The sequence below is a fragment of the Haliaeetus albicilla genome, chromosome 20 (genome assembly GCF_947461875.1).
Source record: "Haliaeetus albicilla chromosome 20, bHalAlb1.1, whole genome shotgun sequence".
In the NCBI taxonomy this organism is placed as follows: Eukaryota; Metazoa; Chordata; class Aves; order Accipitriformes; family Accipitridae; genus Haliaeetus; species Haliaeetus albicilla.
In genome coordinates, this window is record NC_091502.1 from 17,217,755 (window position 1) to 17,239,771 (window position 22,017).

At 38.4% G+C, this 22,017-nt stretch overlaps 1 protein-coding gene across 2 annotated transcripts in view; it reads left to right on the forward strand.

Moving 5' to 3' along the window:
• Positions 1–22,017, forward strand: part of SLC36A4 (solute carrier family 36 member 4) — a 118,951-nt gene that overhangs the window by 35,915 nt on the left and 61,019 nt on the right. For both annotated transcript variants that reach the window (XM_069808401.1, XM_069808402.1), the window contains 2 exons: positions 13,429–13,598; positions 21,220–21,389. In XM_069808401.1, the coding sequence (XP_069664502.1) occupies positions 13,429–13,598; positions 21,220–21,389 (340 nt within the window). The remainder of the gene's footprint in view (positions 1–13,428; positions 13,599–21,219; positions 21,390–22,017) is intronic.

The following is a 22,017-nucleotide window of genomic DNA, read 5'->3' on the forward strand; positions in this document are numbered from 1 at the left end:
GATTACTGAATGTTATGAACAGGGACAGCAAATGAAATTCTGAGTTTTTTGGGCTGGTTAAATTATCTTAAGCAGAACCTGACGTGAAAGGAAAAATGCCCTTGGTGTGGTTTCTCTGCCACCATTGTTCTGTTTAAAATGGTCTTTCCTGCTAGGAATATTTAATGATCAACAATTTGAGTGGAGGAATAAATGACCTATCAGGCATTGTATAAAACAGTACACCTTAGCCATAGCAGTCAGGAGGATTTCTTTTCAAAGATACTTCATTGATTCTGTTTTTATTAACAGGGGAGTGGCTAACGTAGACAGAAAATAATTGGCAGTTCATAATGCCATCATGCTCAGTATGGAAACATATGTTTTTCTGGTTTCTTTGAATCAAATAATTGGCTGCAGGGAAAATACTCTAGCTCCGATTTTTCTCATCCTGTTGTATAAAAAGGTTTTTATATATTGATTTTTAGATATTGATTTATTTTTCTGTGTTCTTTTAGTTCAGCACTTGTCATCACTTGAAGTATGACCATAGTTCTTCAGTAACTCTATTAAAATTAGTGAGACTAATTAAACAGAGGAGTCTAAAGTCCTGTTCACTTTGGGAAAAGGGAAAAGTGATTCTGGAAGGTGCAGTGATTCAGCAGATTCCTAGTAGGATTTTCTTCTTGATCTTGAGAGAGCGTATTTCTCTTTTAGATGGTGTGTGTACAAACATGGGTTTTGGTTAAAATCTGTCATTTAGTTTAGGACTGATTAGCTGTCCCTGTGTAAAAAGAAAATCAGCAGTATGGAAGTAATTTGGAGTATTGTTGCTTTGGCTATAGTCGATCTGTAGATAAATAGACTTTAAGAACTTTAGTTTTACTAACTTGTGTCTGTAGTAACTCCAAGGAGGAAGGGTAGCTTATTTATAATTGAAATATAGAATCTCAAATAAACCAAGGCAGTGCCTCGAAACTAGTACTTGTGTAATACTAAGATCTAGTTAAACATTTCATCAGCCAGTGTTATAAAATTATTTCGTGATATTTTCATTAAAATAAAAATAATTAATGTGATGAATTGATTATATTAGTAAGATGATTTGAGCTGTTCATTTCTGCCTGCGAGATCAATCTAAACTCTTATTTGATGGCAGACTTGAACAATTTTGTCATTTTGGTAAAGTCCAGGCAAGTTGTTCGTTTGTTGCTACAACTACTACAGCAGAAATAAGGTTAGTGCTGTCAAAGGGCTGATTAATGTTAATGCATGCTAAACTCTGAGTGATAGTTGTAACAGGATTAAAAAGTGCTGCAGTCTGTTGCTTGTGCTGTTCATTTCTTTGCTCCCTGTTTTGAGCTGTCTGTAAAAATGGGGTCACTGCTGACTGGTATAAGGTACCTGCTGCAAATTGTGAATGTCTTGGCAGCCAGGTGGTAATCATCGCTGTGTGCTAACAGCAGGAGTTCGCAGCAGGGTGTCCTGGTTTCAGCTGGGATAGAGTTAATTTTCTTTCTGGTAGCTAGTGTTATGTTTTGGTTCAGTATGAGAAGAATGGTGATAACACACTGATGTTTTCCTTTGTTGGTAAGTAGTGTTTAGACTAAGTCAAGGATTTTTCAGCTTCTGATGCCCAGCCAGCAAGAAGGCTGGAGGGGCACAAGAAGTTGGGAGGGGACACAGCCAGGACAGCTGACCCAAACTGGCCAAAGGGGTATTCCATACCATGTGACGTCATGCCCAGTATAGAAACTGGGGGGAGTTGGCCTGGGGGGGGATCACTGCTTGGGAACTAACTGGGCATTGGTCAGCGAGTGGTGAGCAATTGCATTATGCATCACTTGTTTTGCATATTCCAATCCTTTTATTATTATTGTCATTTTATTATTGTTACTATTATCATTATTAGTTTCTTCTTTTCTGTTCTATTAAACTGTTCTTATCTCAACCCACGAGTTTTACTTTTTTTTTTTTTTTTTTTTTTTTCCCAATTCTCTCCCTCATCCCACTGGATGGGGGGCGGAGTGAGTGAGCATCTGTGTGGTGCTTAGTTGCTGGCGGGGGTTAAACCATGACACAGGGGTACCCAGTGCTCCCTTAATACTGAGTTAGCAAACAGCAACTGAGAGCTCAGTACTGCCAGTCTGGTGGCTATCATTCATAGTGTTTAGAGTTGATTTGGGATTTCAACACTAGACAATAATACGTTGATTAGGAGATGATTGATTAGGCTTCAGGTTGTGCCAGGGGAGGTTTAAATTGGGTATTAGGAAAAATTTCTTTACTGAAAGGGTTGTCAGGCACTGGAACAGGCTGCTGAGGGAAGTGGTGGTGTCACTGTCCCTGGAGGTATTCAGAAAGCACGTAGACAAGGCACTTCAGGACATGGTTTAGTGCGCATGGTTGACGGTTGGACTCGGTGATCCTGAAGGTCTTTTCCGACCTAAACGATTCTATGATTCTATGAAGAAAATGTATATTCAGCCCTCAGTGGACCTTTTTGAGTACAAGGCTCTGCTGGGGATGGGAGGATCTGCAGCTGCTTCTTTCCCTTTGTGCTTTAGGTTCTCTCTGTCTGTGGGTTCCCTGTGCCAAATGATTCTACCTGGCAAATCATGGGGTTGGTGTTCAGACCTGAACAGAAGAGAGTACCAACACAAATTCTTGAATGCAGGAGCTGCTGGTGGTATTATGCAGTGAATGTGTCTTTCACAGAACGTGTAACGTTATTCTGTAAGAACCATGTTCAAGAGCTTCTTTCATATTCCAAAGGTGAGTAGGTCTGTTTTTGTAGTGAATGTGAGGTTTTTGTTAGTGAATTAAAAAGTAACTTCAGATTGTGCTCCTAAGTGTGCCCAAAATATAGTAAAACCTCTTGAACATACTCTTCAGAATAGTGTAAAACCAAAGCCGTCAGGCTTGGATATGTCTGTAGCATTACCACGTGCAGGTTAATAGCTTTGCATAATGTTATGTTTATGTAATAGCAGTTACACTTAATATTTTGCGGTGAAATTCTTGTCGGCTTTCGCGTTCGAGGTATAAAAGCCAAATCCAAATGTGGAAGTGATATTTTAGTATAAGCTTCAGGGGGAATGAGGATGAAATAGATGCGTAACGTTTAAACAGGAAAGATAATTTTTCTTCTCTATTACATATAGGTATGCTAAGTTAAGTATGGTTTGTACAATTAAGTATGGGTTTTTTTCCCTGTTGAGTGCTGCAGACTGATTAGCCTAGCAAAGAGAAAATGTTACTTTCCAATGTTAATTTTAGGTCTGGAAAATAAGGCTTCTGATATTTTAGCCTGTTACTTGAAGATGTCTGTTCAAACTGCTTTTGAACTTGGCTATCACAGTTTTGCAGTAGAAGGTAGGGCGGTATTTGTATACCAAAAGACAGGCTCTGGAATCACATTAGGCAGCAGCTAACCAGTTCCAGGAGATTTAAAAAAGAGAGAACTAAGTGGATTATAATTTTAAAATGTCATTATTTGGATTTTAAAAGTGATGCAGATGAGCTTGCTAGGTCTGTGGCTTTGAGATAAAAGCCTCTCATTGTCAAAAAATCTTTCACCAGATTCGTATTATCCTTTAAAAAAATTAACGAAACCCAATGGCACTCTTCTGTTGTCTAAGGCCAGACTGGATTTGTCAGAAACAGACATTTAACAGGTAACATGACATCATCTAAATCTGCTTGGGGGCATCTCTGGACCAGGGTGTATCAGTTTCATTGGCATTCTTTTGAGATGGTGCAAAGGCTTGTATCATCAAAATACAAAAGGTGGGAGTTGTCAGAGGATGTTTTTGCATTTGGACGCCCAAGTGTAGGTGACTGAATGTGATGACTACGGAGATGACCTACTGCTAAATGTACATGGTAAACGTAGACTTTAAATGTCATGTCAGCAACAGGCATGTTACAGCTAGTGTGCAAAATCACATGGTTTGGATGTCTTCTGAAGATGATTAATGTAAGAGTGGAGGAAAAAGATTATGGGCCAATGTGTAGAAACAGAGAATGTTATTAGATGTAGCAGATTTAAAAAAAAAATGTTGTATCAGAAACTGTAAAAAAATTCATCATCTGCCATATTCAGCTGAATGTTGATAAAATCTCAGGCAACTTGATATTGCCTCTTTATCAAGTTAAATATTCCTTACTGATATCCTGCACTTCCTGAGTATGGAGAAACTTCCTTTTACTCTGGAGAACCATTTGTTTGTGCATATTCTAACTTTAATACTTCTTATATTTATGGCAAATCTTACTAACACAGACTCATGAGTATAACTTTCTTTCAGGCAGCATCCCATACCTGACGCTTGCTACATTCAAATGTTTCCTTTTCCATAGAAAACCTAAGATACACATGCTTTTACACAAAGAGGAAACTAAGGCATTTAAGTTTACTGCTTGCTCGCCTGAAATGTTTCTTAATCGTTATGTGATTCAGTGACTTTGGAGAAATGGGAAAAGAGCAAGAGTGACAATGTGCCAAGCTGTCATGTGTTCTGCTTTGCCAGCTTGAGCCAGGTAGTTTTTGGGGTCTGATACACATGGCTTCAGTGAGGCACAAAAGCTAATTCTTCTGTTTAAATGTGACCCTGTCTTGGAAAACTTGTCTGAAGTATACGTGCAGTAGAGCCAGAGTGAAACACGTACTTCTTATACTAATTATATGTATAATTAAACAGCATAGTTAAATAATTTCAGGTAGAAATATTTTATGTAGTTACTTTGCTTTTTTGGTGTCAGATTTTTTTCTTTCCCCCCGGCCCATCATCCTGTAATCCTTCTAAGCTGCTGCCATTTTGCACTTACTTGTAATGGTCTCAGGTAAGCAGGTTTCCTCCTGCTTTCCAATATGTTCTGAGTGAGTACTTGTCTGCAGTGTATGGAATTGTCTAAGTAATATTTAAATACGAGTCTTCATTATATCGCAAACTTTTTGAATATAGCTGTGAAGATGCAAAAATGTTAATAACTTTTCCTGGGGAGAGCAGGTAAATAAGAATAAATGCTTGCATCCTTAGTTTTAGACTTTCATATCTGTCCTTTAATTAGCAACATCTTAACTTTACCATCTATAATAGTTTTCTTCCCCGCTCTCTGAACAGCCTTTTCATTGATGAAAGTGGCACTGCAGTGTGTGTGCATGTGTGTGTGTATATATATCGATAAATAAAATGTAAGTACTAGTTTACCTCCTAAATATTTTGTGAACATATTTATTTTCTAAATTAAATCTACTGCAAATCATACAGTAATTTACATTTATTGGATCAAACATGATGGAGACAAGTTTTTAAAAAAAAAAAGCAATTTTATTGTATGGCTCAAAATACTAGCTATTAATAGACCTATGATTTTGTCAAAGGACTTTTAAACTCAGTAGTGTTCTTGGATGTTCACTGAAGAATAATGTTCCTAAACTAAAAAATTTTTATGAATACGTGTTCTCCCAGATTTGAAAAAGCCCTAAACATCCACTGTTGAACACTTCTGCAAGCATCAATTGTGGCTCCCTAATAAACACTGTGGCTTAAAAATCATATCAATTTGTCAAGAGCAGCAGAAAAAAAAATCCTAAAGGAAATGGGAGAGGCGGAAAGGAAAATTATTGTCAGGGTGAAGGCATTTAAAATAAGAAGATTGTAATAGGAAGTGGTATGTTTTGTATTCTTCAACTTGTCTTTGTTGTGTATTCTTCAACTTCTCTTGTACTCGAGCTGTTTTGAGTGCTTCACGGAAGGAAGCGATGAGTGGTTTAGCTGTCAAGGTGCCATGCTCTCATGTCAAATGGAAGTGTATGAAACTTTCTGTTCTTCTAAGAAAAGCAAATACAATAATCAATGTCTTCCCTCCCTCTATATTGGATGGATTGATTTTTTTTTTTTCAGAATAGGGTGGTTATTTCTTTCAATGATGGTCATGTTAAAATGTAAGATGTGAATGCAAACCCCTTTCTATTGCTAGGCTTCCTATGTTGATTTTTAACTGTCTTGGTCCAGGAGTGTGCATGGCTGTTTTCAGTGTTCCTTGTCCCAGGATAGAGAAGTTTCTGTATTTGGAGTTGTAAAGCTTTGTAGGATCCTTAATCCTGTTTATTTCCTGTGATACTCATTAATCCTTGATGGAAAATACTGTCATTTATTTTTTCACTTCTGTAGTCATGGAGTTTGCTCAGCCCCATGCAGGACCTTGCGATATATGTATACTTTGTCCCATGCCACTTTAGAAGCTAAAGCAACATATGAGTGAAAGAGCATTTTTGATGAAAAGTCAGAAGACCTTTTGGGAAGACCTTCTGTTTTTTAAACCATTTGCTTTGAAACGGATTAAAGTTCATAGGTTGTTTGGCTCCTGCCTACAAAGAAGCAGATATGGATAAGTGAGAACTTTGTGTTCATTATAACTTATTTTAAGGTGATTAAAATTTGATGTGGGTTTGATCCTTGGCTGGCATAAAGGTTTAAGTGCCATTGCAGCTTTAGGAAACTTAATTTTTAACTCATGAGCCAGAAAGAGTCCAGAAATACTTGGTCATGTACTATACCTTGATGTATTATTGCAGTAGGTTGAAATACACTCTCCAGCAATGCTTGTGTTTCTAACTCATATTTTCGTTTATCACTTATCTTCTAGAAATTTTGAGAGTAGCGTAAGTTATAGAGGACATGTTAGGATATAGTATTGTATAGTCTGTAGGCTACAGTTCCAAATGCAGTGGGGCGGGAGGGAGTAAAACTGAAGAGTGTGGCTGGAACTGATTAATTAGGAACATAATTTTCTATTGACATATATGATTTGTTGGATAAAATTGCATATTAATATAAATGACAGCAAAGCATATAACACTTCAACAATTTTGACAAGACAAATGTTTTCAAATATTAGTGACAGAACTAATGCTGCTTTTTAGTTTTCAGTTTGCATTGTAGGGAAGTATTTCAGATTTCATTCATGAATAAAGTCGGATAAGACATGATAGTACACAAACTTGCATAGATTCTGTTAAATTTCAGAGCAAGCTAAAGATTAAATAAATGTCATAATGGAGTGATAAATAAGCTCTTAAGCATAAAAAAGTAAAAAGGAAAAAAGACCTTCTGCGGAAAATGCCAGGTTCAGGTGATAAGCGAAGTAGGATTTATAAAAATCCTTTAAGCATTGTTAAATCAAGGCCATCAAAATTGGGCAACAGATTTTTTTTTTTTTTTTTTTTTGTGTGGTTATGAGTAATTCTTTTTCCTGGTGAAACAGGTAGGAAGCTTCTTTGGTGGAATCTGAGAAGATTGGGTTTTGGAGTGATTGGAATTGCTCAGCAGATTTCAGAAGGTAGTGTTCTGTAATGAGAACTCAGCTTCTGGATTTATTTATTCTGTATAAACCTTTCACTAAAAATTGATGTACAGTCACTACTTGGCTTGTGTCTTTCCTACCCTTTTATTTGCAGTCATGAGGGATCTGTTAAGGAAAACTAGATTGTTTATTGCCCTTATTCCAAAATAGCGATGTTCTGTAACTTCCTCGAGACTGAGCTTTAAAAATCTATCTAAAAGTGATGGAATAAAAGCTTGTTGCTCAAAATATTGCATAAGACTTTTTCTGTACAGTGAAAGAGGAGATGGACAAGGACAGGCAAGAAAAACATGCAATGTAATAATGACGTATGTTATGATCATTGTTTTACTTGGAGAAACCATACTTTTTCTGCAGGCAGTTCCCCAGTGTGCTGTAGGGTTGTAGATCTACCTTTCAGTGAACAAGTGAATTCATTGATACCTTCTGCAGACAAGAAGGAATGGGCCAGGCCTGGGCTCTGTTGGTTTGCTGAGGATTCAGTCTTCTGTCTTTGGGGGTTAGGTAGTAGAATTTGTGTTTACATACCTTGAATACCTTTGATATTATATATTATATATCAGCTTCCTCAGCTTTTTTGCTTTGAATGAACAGAGCTTTATTTTGTTGCAGTAGGACATGATTATAGATGGATTTTGTTTTTTTCTGAGTAAATGTTGATAAATATATTTAAATTTCCAAAATTCTTGAGTTGTCTCTACCTTAAACTAATCAAAACATCTGTATAGCTGTCTCTTCTACCTGAAATACTTACTTTAAAAGTGTAAGGGATGGAGTTTTGCTTCATTCTTGCCATTTTAGTGGTATTTCCTAAAAAAGGGAAAGATGACCATATGTATTTAAACATTAAGCATGTCTGCTATTAAGTTATTCATTACAAGATTAGTTTTTAGTGGCCATGACAATTAAATCACAATTTATCTAATTATCTGCAGGCTTAATTCTCTCGTAGTTTTTTTTGGTCCAGTCCTATAAAATGTACAGTTGAGTTAAAATTAGACAGTCCCCTGCAGCTTAGCTGTAGAAAGGCTGAGTGTAGCAGGATATTCAAGGCAAGGAATGAGGAGACAGTGGTATTACTGGGAGATGTTTATACCTACTTCATGCAGCTTGAAATGAAAGGGAAGATACTTTGCATAATGGATGATGGTAGATTAGCTAGGTTATTTCAAGGATTTGATTACGCTTCTTTGTCAGTAAGTTATGGGTACTTTTGAGTTATTTGGTGAATGAAAGGAAGATGGATTATGCTTGTTTTGTAAATTAAGAACCCAAAGGTTGATAGTTACTAAAGGAATAAAGTATTAAGTTTCAAGGAAGGTAATAGTAGTGACATGTGCCAGTGTGTCAAAAATGATAGGAAGATCTCTGTGAAGCAGGTGACAGAGAAAAAGATGGAGAACTTATTCTATTGAGGAGGAAGAAAAATGATGGAGAATGAGAAATTATTAAAAGGATCAGTTTTGTTTAAAATATCTGATTTCATAGGTGTTTAAGGCTATGACAGAGGACTAGTGTGAACTGGGGTCAAAAGAGCATGAAGCAGAGCATGGAAATCAGAAGCAGGGAAAAGACCCATTAAAAAAAGTTAAAAAAAAAAAGCTCTTTGAAACTCTGAAAGTAAACTCATCTCATGGATCTCGCACTTCTCTCACCTCCAGCATTCTGCCCCCGTTGACCTTGCTTGGGAGAGAAGATTATTCCCCAACGTTTTCTGTGACCATAGTATTTCCCATCACTAGGTTGTGCAGTGGCTGTATATGTGGTGATAAGTTATAGGTCTGAAGAGTGTGGGAGGTGTTGGACTAGATTAATGATACTGCCTCTTATAGCAGAAATGGTTGTCTGAACAAGGCTAGAGCAATGTCAAAGCTTTAGTAAGAGATACTGGATTGATGCAACATCCTTTTTGAATGAAGATGTTATGATGCAAGTATTGGACAGAGAGAATCTGTCCCATCATCCAGGTCCTTAAGGATATTAATCAGCATCATCCCTACGATCAACCCTGCAGGAGCAACATAAGTAACCAGTCTCCAGTTGAACTCAGTACCCATTGAGCCCTCTAGTCCAGACTGTTTTTCACCCAACTTGGAATCCTGCCATCCAGTCCCCATCTCTCTACTTTGGTTACAAAGGATGCTGTGGGATCCTGCATGGATAGCCTTGCTCAGTTAAAGTAAATGACATCCCCTGCTTTCCCCTTGTCTATAGAGCCAATCTTTTCATTAGAAAGGGCCATGAGATTGGCTAAGCGTGGTTTATCCTTGATAAGTCCATGCTGGCTTGGCAATTCAGAGCATGCTTTGTGCAGGTGAGGTGACCATTGCCCTCAGCCCTGCCCTGAGGAAGGAGCACCTCATAGTCCCTGTAGCCTCAGATCTGGACGGTGTCTTCCCTCAGGAGTTTGTCTTGGTCCAATCCCCTGACCGTGCCAGGGGTGGCCACTCAAGCTGGTGCAGGGGACCTTGCCCTGCAGCAAGTCACCACCTCTGTTACGGAGATCCAGCGGTGGCGCGCAATCTTGAGCAACGTCTCCGGGCTCCCTGCGCACCCCCTCCTACAGCAATGGCTGTGCCAACTGCCTTGGTCCTGCTTACTGGAGCTCCGGAGGAGTCAAGTCCTTGGGAGGCTGGACCCGAGTCCCCTCGCTGCGTCGCAGCGTTTCCTGCTCAGCAGGGTAACTGCGCTGTCTTTTGGCTCCCAACTGCTGCTCGCTTACCTCCTGAATGCTGCCAGGTGCTGCACGCTGCTTCCTCCTGCCCTGCGCTCTGGACAGGGAGTGGAAGCCATCCTGCATTTGATATAAAGCGTTGTGTATGTGTAACACATCATTACCAATAATAGTTATTTATTAAAATCTGGTACAGTCATATAAACATATCTTTTCTTTTAATGTCTTTCTTTCAGAATGGCTATAGCCAGTGTTTGTCATACATATGTAACATTTTGCTATTTCAATTGAAAATGTAGCCGAAAAGTAGGATGTTTCTTTCTCTTCTGCATTTTTATGAATAGCCTGCAGGGTTTTTTTTTCCTGAAAGAAGGCATAGGATCATAGAATAGTTTGGGTTGGAAGGGACCTTTAAAGGTTATCTAGTCCAGCCTCCCTGCCATGGGCAGGGACATCTTCCACTAGACCAGGTTGCTCAGAGCCCTGTCCAACCTGGACTTGAATGTTTCCGGGGATGGGGCATCGACCACCTCTCTGGGCAACCTCTGCCAGTGTTTCATCACTCTCATCATAAAAAATGTCTTCCTTATATCTAGTCTGAGTCTACCCTCTTTTAGTTTAAAACCATTACCCCTTGTGTTATTGCAACAGGCCCTACTAGAAAGTCTGTCCCCATCTTCCATATAAGTCCCTTTTAAGTACTGAAAGGCCACAATAGGGTCTCCCTGGAGCCTTCTCTTCCCCAGGCTGAACAACCCCAACTGTCTCAGTCTGTCCCCATAGGAGACGTGTTCCACCCCTCTGATCATTTTTGTGGCCCTCCGCTGGACCTCCTCCAATGCATGCATCCATCATAGTGAACGGTCCTGTAGTCTTTGACTTGAGCTCCCTGACTGTGAAACCACAGGAAATTTTTTTACCCATTAGTAGTCCCTTATACATTGCTTTTGCAATTCATAGGGGCAGGCAGTCTCCAGGATCCCTTTCCTGCCAGAAGTCATGGTGCTAAAACATGAGATTTTTTTTCATGGCTGGCATGTGTATCTGAGTTCACTGCCCTCCTGCCAGGAGCGTACGAAATGAATGCTGGAGACTCTAGAAATCCAATCTCTGGGCCAGTGAACTTAAGAGACTCCTGATATCTGTAAGCTGGGCAAGCAATTGCCATTAAAGCTCTGAAGAGATAATATAGCTTGGAATAAGATCTTACTTTAACGATTTATGCTTGTTAAGATTCCCAGAAGCTGTAGAACATGGCAGAACTTATGCAGAAAATATATTTCGTTTATAATCACCAGAGAATTAACAGATACATGCTGAGTGAGCATTTTTATTACTGATCCAGCCCCAAATGCTGTCGGTTTGTAGGAAGTCAAGAATGGGAAAACCCAGATGAAGGGGAAAAATTGCCTGTAATTTTCATCCTTCAAAGCTCTTAATAAGGAGGTATATTAAAACAATCTAATTGCAACTGAGGACAAAAGAACCTGAAGTACCGTCTGTCCTACCTGGGAGGTCTTGATGTGAAATATAAAGAGATGACTTGATAGGTATTATATGGACACAGAACCTTAATTCATTTAGAGGAATGAATGTATTTTGTCTGTGTGGCAGTAAAGTAATACTTTCAGCCACATGTCTCCTTTTGTATTTTTCCTGCTGCTCAACACTGTCATGTAAAAATTGATTTTAGTTTTGAAACTCTTCCTGGTTTAAAATTTGCATTCTCAACCAGATAAAGTTACAGTGCAAGCTCAGATTGCTTTCTGGAGGAAAAACATCAGCAGTGGAGGCTCTGAATTATATGAAGAAGATCCTCAGTTAAGATGTATGATGTATTTTAATTGAAGATGAATGAAAATTTTGAAATGCCTCCAAATGTGCACCTTTTTAGAGATCTCTTTGTTCCCAAATATAAAATGACTTCTTCCGGATTTCTGGTGTAGGAGAAATATAACAACATGGGATGGATTGGCAGTGGTGATACTCAGCGATAGGTCAGGAAGTGAAAATCCAGGAGGAAAGGAATGATTGCCCTATAGAACATAATATGGCAGCAATTCAAATATATCAATTTGTTTGTTAATTAGTGCATGAAATCTGCTTTTTTCAAAACTTACGTTGGTTAAATTGAAACCAGTAAATATTCAGTCATTTAAAAAGCAATTTTACATGATGGACATTAGCTTTTACAGGGCAGCCCTGTTGCACTGAAACTGTTTTGTCTGTATTAGATTTGACATAAGTGTTAATCAGATACAACAAGCTTGTTTAATTACGGTGCCGTACTGTTAATCAAATATAACCTGCATGTCTACTGAAAGATAAGCTGAACCGTGATCTTTATTCCACTGACTATGTTGACTAGATCTTCATTACAGAAGCTTGGACGTTTTACTTATATGTAGACGTACAACTTTAGGTGTCTTAATCTCGAACTATATCCCCTATTGAGTATCTCAGATGAGTGTACAGTTCTCCTGAAAGAGATAGGGAAAGTATGCTTGTCTAGGAGCATCCATGTACCTTTAATTTGTGTTTTAATGAAGATGTAAAAGGATGTGTTACGCTGATGAAATTCAAGGTGGGAAGAGCAGCATGTGAGCTTGTTACTTGGTTTTCCTGCCTTGCCTGGAAATTTTGTTTTGGTGGCTAAAAATGTAAGTTGGAACTTACTAAGTGTATTTTTCTATATGCTATATAGTACATGTAAAAGGCAATCTTTCCAGCAAACTGCATGCAGTAATGGTTGTAATGCCTGTATCTTCACTCTGAAGTGGTGGCAAGCCCAGCAACGTCACTTGGCTATAGTTCGGGCTCAAAGCACCTACACTGTATTTAGGAAAAGCAGTGCTTAGTGTGCCTGGCCCTATCTCTGTCAGAAAAATGAAAAAGAACATGGGTTTGTATTCTGGTAGTCATGGATGTAAGCTTCCCTGCTGGGCAGAGCTGAGGCTGACTGCTGAGCATGAGCTTGTGTGTCAACTGTGTGCATGGTAGGTTTGTCTGTGAGGGAGACTGACAGTGCAGACATACCTAATAAAAATATGAGAATTACCCTTGGATTCTGAACAGTTCTGTTACAAAAAAATTAATGTTACCTTTATTGCCTATGTATTTTCATCTGGGCACCATAAGTTTCTCTCGTCAGTTTTTCTAACCTATAAACATTGCTTTATATTTCCACACTGATGCTGTTTTCCAACCAAGATAGGTGTTTTTCAGTATTTGAACTTTTCTATTGGGTGCATAAAACATTGTGATCTTCCAGGCTGTAAAACATTATTGTAATCTTATTTATCAACAAAATCACCTAAATTTTGGAAATCAGCTTTGAAAAGGGGGGAGAAAAGTAGTTTTACTCTGAGGACATAAAATGTAATTGATTCTCCCTCTATTTCCAGGTACTCCCATTGGAAAACAGAATGAAGGACACCACACGTTTCCCACAGGCGCTGAACATTGGCATGGGAATAGTCATGACCTTGTATATCTCATTAGCCACTCTAGGGTATCTGCGCTTTGGGGATGAAATCAAAGGCAGCATAACTTTAAACCTGCCACAAGATATATGGTAAGTGCATATGTGATTTAAAAGCAGTAATCTAGAAGGCAAAAACATTATAAAGGTTGTTCCATGGATCAGTGCAGTCATAGTTGATAGATGCTCAAACCCTTTTAAAATTGGACTGTATATAGTATCTCTGTGCATTCTGCAGCTGAGCTGTGATCCTACCCAGCAATTTCTGGGACATTAAAAGGAATTGCATATGGAAACAGATTTATGATCTTTATAGTAAAGTATTCCATCTCTAGCAGGAGCTACTTCCCTGTATTGAAGGAGGGAATATGCAGTTTGTAACCAGCTATGTTGCAGTTCTGAAACCAGCTAGTTTTAACTTGGATATCCTGGTAATATAGTGGCCCTTTTTTAGTGGAGTCAGTGACTTAAGCAGATAAACAACTGGAATAGAAGACAACAAAACGGAATAGGTTTGTAGTTCAGGTGCAAGTCCATGGATAATGCATAATAATGGCTTCCTATCAGGAAAATGAGACTTACGCTTGCCGGTGTCTCCGGGGTATTATAATTTTTATTTAGCTTTTTTTTTTAATGCTATGAGAGCTCCACCTGTCACATGCTGAAGAAGCACTGAAGACTGTTTCAACTGGTGCATTGTTAGTTCTGTATCTTATCTATGGATGGATATATACTGTAACTATTAATTTAAATACAACTCTTAATTTTTTTTAGTACCTTTATGTCTGATGGGCCTAAAATTAGGTATATCAGCAGTGCACAAGTATAAAAGCTGAGAAGTATTTTAATGTTTTCATTCTGATCAAGTAATGTCCTACAGGTTATATGTTTGCATCTACTTGTTTGATGTCTGTTGTGGTAGCATATGGAAGTCATGAAATCTGAAATTATGTGAAACAAAAACTGCTTTGCTGAACTGAATGCTGACTCCTTTTTTACTCTGAAAAAGACAAGAACACATATAAAGAGTGTTCTTAATTTTCAAGTATTACTTTTTCATTTTCTTTTTCCATTTTCATTCCTTGGAGTCAGTGTGAGCTATGCATTTTTAATATTCTTAAAAAGTTTTGTTTAATTGCCTGACTGATCCTGATGATAAATACATGAAATGATAATAAAATTTGTCTTGAAGGATGATTTTTTTTTTCCTGTTGCTAGAATTTTCATGTCTCTCTTGTTGCTTTTTTTGCTTGTTTTGTTTTTGTACTACTATTGTAAAAACAGAGATTTGGGGCCCAATTTTTTGCCCATTTTGTGGCACTTTTTTCTATTTTTTCTTGTGGTTCTGGTTTTTGGGGCATGTTGTTCATGATACAAATTTAATTATGTTCTTTCATTGGACATAACATACATTAAAAGAAGTAGAAGTCTTTCTGTATCTATTTCTGTCTATGTGATGCATCTGGAAGGGAAAATACTTATATTGGTAATATTGCATAGTATTGCTCATTGTTGATATGATTAGTGAAAAGTTTGTTTTAAATGGTAGATCTGGCTTTATTTTTGCCTGGGAGAGGGATGTGGAATATAAGGTAAGGTTGCTCACTCACTCTGTTGCTTTTTATTGTGTTCATGCAAGCAACAGGATGAACTTTATTATGCTGTAATATTCTGCTTTATTCTGCCACCCTGCTGTTTAATACGGCTGTTCAAATAAGAGTTTTCAAATAGCTCTTGGCTACAGTGCAGATGTGATGATAAGATGATAGTTATCCTGATGGCTTTAGAGACCTAATGCAAAGAAAGAGATAATAAAAGAGATGGAAACTGGTGTTCTATAAGGTGGAGAACTGGCATCATAAGTTTAATAACCTCAAAGCTGCTCAGGGCACATACGTAGAGGTAAAGTTATCTATTTTCATCTTACCCTGGATAGTACCCCAGAGCATCAAACAAAATTAGAAGGAGAAGCAGCTCAGTGGTGTGTGCTGTTGTGACATATGATGATGCTATTGCTGTGCAGTACTGTGGGTCTACCTGATACAGTACCGATGAGCAAATGTATGCAATTAACTGTGCTAGCAAAACAAATTTCCAGTGAACCATATGACAATATTTTGTTATTTGGTCCTTATATAAAAAGCCAGTAAGTATCTGGATTGAACTAGAGAAATGCAAGGAGCACACAAGCTTTTATAAGCAAGTGGTCATGCAAAAGAGCCTGGAATGTAGCTGAGCAGTGAGACTTGGCTTATGTGTTTAATTCTAGCTGGACAATCCCTGTCTTAAAAATAAACCTTTCTGGACAAAGAAAATTAAAATTCTGTTGCTTTCTGAGTTTTATTTGATGTTCTTGCAGATGAATTGACCAGAAGGCATACACAAGCCCTAGACCAGTTAAGTCCTTAAGTTTAATTTAAATAGAGGACTGCTTATATTCTAAGAACATTCTGCTAGATTGGAGCTTTTGGAGAAGAGAGTTGTTGCAGTTCTAGTTTCAAATGTTTTTTGCAGCACAAACCATTGGTTGGCACAATACATTAATTAGAATATGTTGAAAATTATGAAAAGAGTAGTTTTCAGCTTTTTTTTTTTTCTTTTTCCTGATCTTTAACAACAACTTCTTTCTGGAATCAAAGAGTTCTATTTTACTACATTAAATAACTTTTCTTTTTTTACATGGAGTGATGTTTAGCTGTTTGGAATATCTTAATTGTTTTTCATGTCCTCAGAAGTTTGCAGAGTACCTAGTGATATGAATCTTTACTCAGTTTGTTGCTGACTGAGAACACACAGGCACAGAGTATAGTTTACCTGATTTATTTGCGATCACGAGGGTGCCTCCTGACTGAAGCGAAGGAGGGACTCTTTTTGCCTAAACCAGCACGTATTTATAGTAAAAAATTACATAATTATTGTTGCTTGATCATCAGTTCAAACCAAGTCCTGGGACATCTGCAAATATAGATATGGGGAAATTCTGCTTTAGTACTTTAGTAGTGTCCCTTGGTTGGGGTCTTATAGAATCATAGACTGGTTTCGGTTGGAAGAGACCTTTAAAGATCATCTAGTCCAACCCCCCGCCATGGGCAGGGACACCTTCCACTAGACCAGGTTGCTCAAAGCCCCATCCAACCTGGCCTTGAACACTGCCAGGGATGGGGCAGCCACAACTGCTCTGGGCATCCTGTTCCAGTGTCTCACCACCCTCATAACCAAAAAAAAATAAAAATTCTTCTTTGTCCTTGGTTAGAGCCTCATGTTTTTGAGGCCAAAGGTTCTTCCTGCTGTCTGTTCTTCAATAAGTTATATGTGATAGTCTTTGTGCAACAAGTCATTTGCCATGAATCCCAAAGATTAATTACCATACATAATATTATAGCATATTCCAAGTTCAGCAAGAGGTTACATGGTAGTAGTTCAAGTGGAAGCTTAGCATAACTAATGCCATATTTGCCCTAGCTGTATTGATATACAAATTTTGTTACACTGGTTCCCAATTTTTTCCCTTTAAAAGAGGTACAACAAAGTCTAAAATGTAGATTGAAGGGAGGCAGGCTTTTGTTAATTTCTTCTAGGATGTATGAATGATTTAGAAATCTTTTAAAAGGTAGCCTAAGGAGCCATCTTCATCTGATTGGAGTATAATACTAAAGTACTAGTAAAATCACTTTAACAATATAAAAGTTGTTTCCTAATTTGAAAAATTTGAATCCTTGTAGAGTTAGAAAAATAGTGTAATGGAGATGCTTTGAACTACTGTGAAATTAAAGCTTTGAATCCTGTTTTTGAATCTCTTTTTAAAATAAAAAAACCTAAATTGAGGATTAAAAATTTTATAAAGTTTTGGGATGATCTGAAGCCTGAGGATTAGAGGCTAATTGGGGTAGCTGCTCAGGTTTTCTTTTTGTTAACCAGCTAAAATCCATCTAAGCTGGAGGGAAGGGATTCCACCCAGAGGGACCTTGACAGGCTTGAGAGGTGGGCCTGTGTGAACCTCATGAAGTTCAACAAGGCCACGTGCAAGGTCCTGCACATGGGTTGGGGCAATCTCAAGCACAAATACAGGCTGGGCGATGAGTGGATTGAGAGCAGCCCTGAGGAGAAGGACTTGGGGGTGTTGGTTGACAGGAAGCTCAACACGACCCGGCAATGAGTGCTTGCAGCTCAGAAAGCCAACTGTATCCTGGGCTGAATCAAAAGAGGCTTGACCAGCAGGTCGAGGGGGGTGATTCTTCCCCTCTATTCCGCTCTTGTGAGACCCCACCTGGAGTACTGCGTTCAGCTCTGGAGCTCCCAGTGTAAGAAAGACATGGACCTGCTCGAGCGAGTCCAGAGGAGGCCACAAGGATGATCAGAGGGCTGGAGCACCTCCCCTATGAAGACAGGCTGAGAGAGTTGGGGTTTTTCAGCCTGGAGAAGAGAAGGCTCTGGGGAGACCTTATAGCAGCCTTCCAGTACCTAAAGGGGCCTGCAAGAAAGCTGGAGAGGGACTTTTATAAGGGCATGTAGTGATAGGACAAGGGGTAATGGCTTTAAACTGAAAAAGAGTAGGTTTAGATTAGATGTGAGGAAGTTCTTCACTGTGAGGGTGGTGAGACACTGGCACAGGTTGCCCAGAGCAGTTGTGGCTGCCCCATCCCTGGCAGTGTTCAAGGCCAGGTTGGATGGGGCTTGGAGCAACCTGGTCTAGTGGAAGGTGTCCCTGCCCATGGCAGGGGGGTTGGACTAGATGATCTTTAAGGCCTCTTCCAACCCAAACCAGTTGGCCTTAGGACAAGGGGCCTGTCGTGGTTTAACCCCAGCCAGCAACTAAGCAGCACGCAGCCGCTCACTCCCCCCCCATCCAGTGGGATGGGGGAGAAAATCGGTAAAAGAAGTAAAACTCCTGGGTTGAGATAAGAACGATTTAATAGAACAGAAAAGAAGAAACTAATAATGATAATGATAACACTAATAAAATGACAACAGTAGTAATAAAAGGATTGGAATGTACAAATGATGCGCAGGGCAATTGCTCACCACCCGCCGACTGACACCCAGCCAGTCCCCGAGCGGCGAATCCCTGCCCCCCCACTTCCCAGTTCCTAAACTAGATGGGACGTCCCATGGTATGGAATACACTGTTGGCCAGTTTGGGTCAGGTGCCCTGGCTGGGCATGAGAAGCTGCAAAATCCTTGACTATAGTCTAAACACTACTGAGCAACAACTGAAAACATCAGTGTTACCAACATTCTTCACATCCTGAACTCAAACCATAGCACTGTACCAGCTACTAGGAAGACAGTTAACTACATCCCAGCTGAAACCAGGACAGGGCCAAAAGCAGTCCTGGCCTGATTTTATTTACTAATACAGATACAGGCTATGATACTCAAAGAGAGAAGACTTTGAGTGATCTCCACCAGGCTTTGGAAGATACAGAGACAAGGGTCCCATTTGTTCTTTCCCTACTCTTGCAGCTGTTTCTTCTTTTCTTACTGTTACAAGTTGCCTTTGCTTTCTGGTTGCAGCTGAACCTCTTTTTGAGAACTGAAGCAAAAAAAGTATTCAGTGCTTTGGTCTGCTTAGCATCATCTTCTGTTATCAGAGGTTGTTTATGAGAAATATTTTCTTTCTCATTTGTGAATACACAACATCCCGTGGCAAATGAACCAAAACCTTACCCCAAAGCTTTGATCATGTTCTTAGTTATATTTTTAGAAACCAAATCATACCAAGAGACTCGTAACTTCTGTCAGTTGGCTGTAAGCAGACCTATGACAAATATTTGTAGTTTATGCAGCATGGATTAAGAATGCATCTAAACTTAAAACTGTTAGTGGCATGGATAATACTGTGTTTCTTGTTTATTCAGCCACAAGTAAAAGTGGTAAAAGTGTCCACACTTCAAATTTTTTGGAAGATTTACTCCAGCTTTTGCGAACTTAACAGAAATTCTCAAACTAATTTATCTGAGACCTTCTCTTGGAGTAGATCTGCAGACATTTTATTTACAAAAAGCTGGAGAGGTAGGAAAAAACAATAGTGCTACAGCCATATAGCAATGGGTTTTGCTGCATTAAGATAAGTGAGATAAGAGCATGAGGATGATATCTAAAAAACCTTAACTAACTTGGGGAAAAAAAGGTATTTTTTACCTAAAATTTGGCAAGACAGTGCCAATATATGGATTATTGTCTGACATATGTAAGGAAGCAAGATGCACAAGTCCATGCAAAATTATATTGAACTTAAGCTGTCAATCCATTCAGGCATTTTTTTTTCCCAAATATTTTCCTTATTTTATACCTGAGCCTCACAGCCGCTTTTATTATATTTCTTACTGAGATACAGTTTATGTGAGTGTAGATGTGAACTTTTTTCCTTGATTTTTTTTTTTGTCTTCACCTTTGATATGTCACTTTTTTTCTGATAAATACTAATAATCTTTTTCTTTACTCACAGGATAGGGTTTTCTTTTTCTGCACAGTTCTGAAAAAAGAATTAAAGCTGGGTGATCTGAAATCAGTTAATATTTTTGGAATAATAAAGAGTATTTTTAACCAATTTAGGCAGAAAGAAGTTAAATGTAGCTGAGTTTTATATTGTTATAAAGAAACTGTCCACTATGTTGCATTTTCTTAACATTTTTATCTATACTTCATGACATGCAAGGTGGAATAACACTACAATGGAAAGAGATTGATAAGAATAGAAATTCTTCCCTTTTCTTAAAATGTGGCTTGTGCCTTTTACCCATCTATGTAGAGATAATTTTGCTTTTTATGTAACTGAATTCTTGGGAGTGGTACAAGACAGCAGCTTATCTGTGGCACAGAATTTAAAACCATCCTAAAGTAACTTTTCAATAAAATACAGTCTCTTAAAAAACAATAAAAAATATCTTGACCCCTGAAATGTTTGTCTAGTTACAGCAGCTCTAGTCCTGTATGTTAGGAAAGACATTCCTGCATCAGAATGAACTCTATTCTACACATGCATACATTCTGTTTCCAGTTTCTTTTTCTTAGTAATGTATCCTGCCAATCCACCACTGGCATAAGGTTGGCACAATTTGGAGCTGTAGAGCTTAGTACTCCTTTGTGTTGCTCTGAACCCTATGAAATACTATGACATGGCACAGTAATTTAGTGCTGTTTTGTGCCTAGCGGTTTTGAAGAGGAGAGTGTGGACCACAAGCAAATTTGGTTATGGATATTTTCTAGCCTTAGAAGGTACTCCTTCCAATTTTAACAAATAAAGTGTCCTGAGATGCCCTCTTCCCAGTGTGAAAAATCTTTTTAGGAACACTTTGTGAATATGCAGAAATCTGGACGATATTGGCATTAGTCTTTAAAATGTCTAATGTTTACTGCCACTGTGAAAGGTTTATCAATGTACAGATGATATTTGATGTGAATTTGGAATTTTCTTTTCCCAGATAACTGCTGGCTGTTTAACCTGTTCTTCTTTAACTTTATTCATTTATAATTGCATGATACTGCTTTGGTTTTTTTTTTGTTTTCGTTCGTATTTTGGTAGTCAGCTTATCTTCTGCAATTTCATAGGCAGTTATAAATTGCAAGCAGATGATGTTATCTTCTTGTTTGCTGGGGGGAAAAATGTATTTTTTATATATATCTATAGATATAGCCTTAGTGCCATTAGCAAGCTAATTTTTTTTGTGAAGAGTTTGCAACTTACATGAACATGTGTAAATGTTTTCAACAGGTTGTATCAATCTGTAAAAATTCTGTACTCCTTTGGGATTTTTGTGACCTATTCAATTCAGTACTATGTCCCTGCGGAGATTCTTATTCCAGCTGTCACCTCCAAAGTCGAGCAGAAGTGGAAGTTACTCAGTGAGCTTGTAGCGAGAGCACTGTTAGTCTGCTCAACCTGTAAGTATGTGCAGAACATCCATAAAAAACCTTCCTGTTACATGTTGTTGGGGTCTGCTTATTTAAATACATGTTTTGTTATTTATTTTTCCAGAGGGTAGCAAACCTGAAATTTTATTTCAATGATTCAGTATGTTTTGACTTTCATGAGCAAGTGAATCTACTGTTGTATTTGTATTTTAACCATGCTTTTTTTAGTAGGTGTGACCAATTATTTGACAACCATATTTTCTGCCAATAATACTCTAAAGGTCCCAACTTGAAAATAATTTTCTTAGAATAAAAGTTTTTAATTAACAGACACACGTTGCAGTTTCATATCAGCATTTCTCTATGCGATCTGCAGTACATGCTGCTCCTGGAGAAATCCTTTTTCTGTTTTGTCCGTCTGAGGATTAAGCCTAAGGTGTGCTGCTCTGTAGCTATAAAATAGCACTGGCAGACATGGATGCCTAGTCACAGTGTTCGTGCAGGGCCACTTACTTTAGGTGATAATGCTCCAAAGTAGTTTTGTATCACTGGCCTCACTGCTTGTTATTCCTATTGTTTTTCTTGTTTGTCCCCTACTCTTCCCAGCCCTTTTACTGTGTCCCTGCTTTTCTCACAGCTAGTCTAGATGTCGTAGATA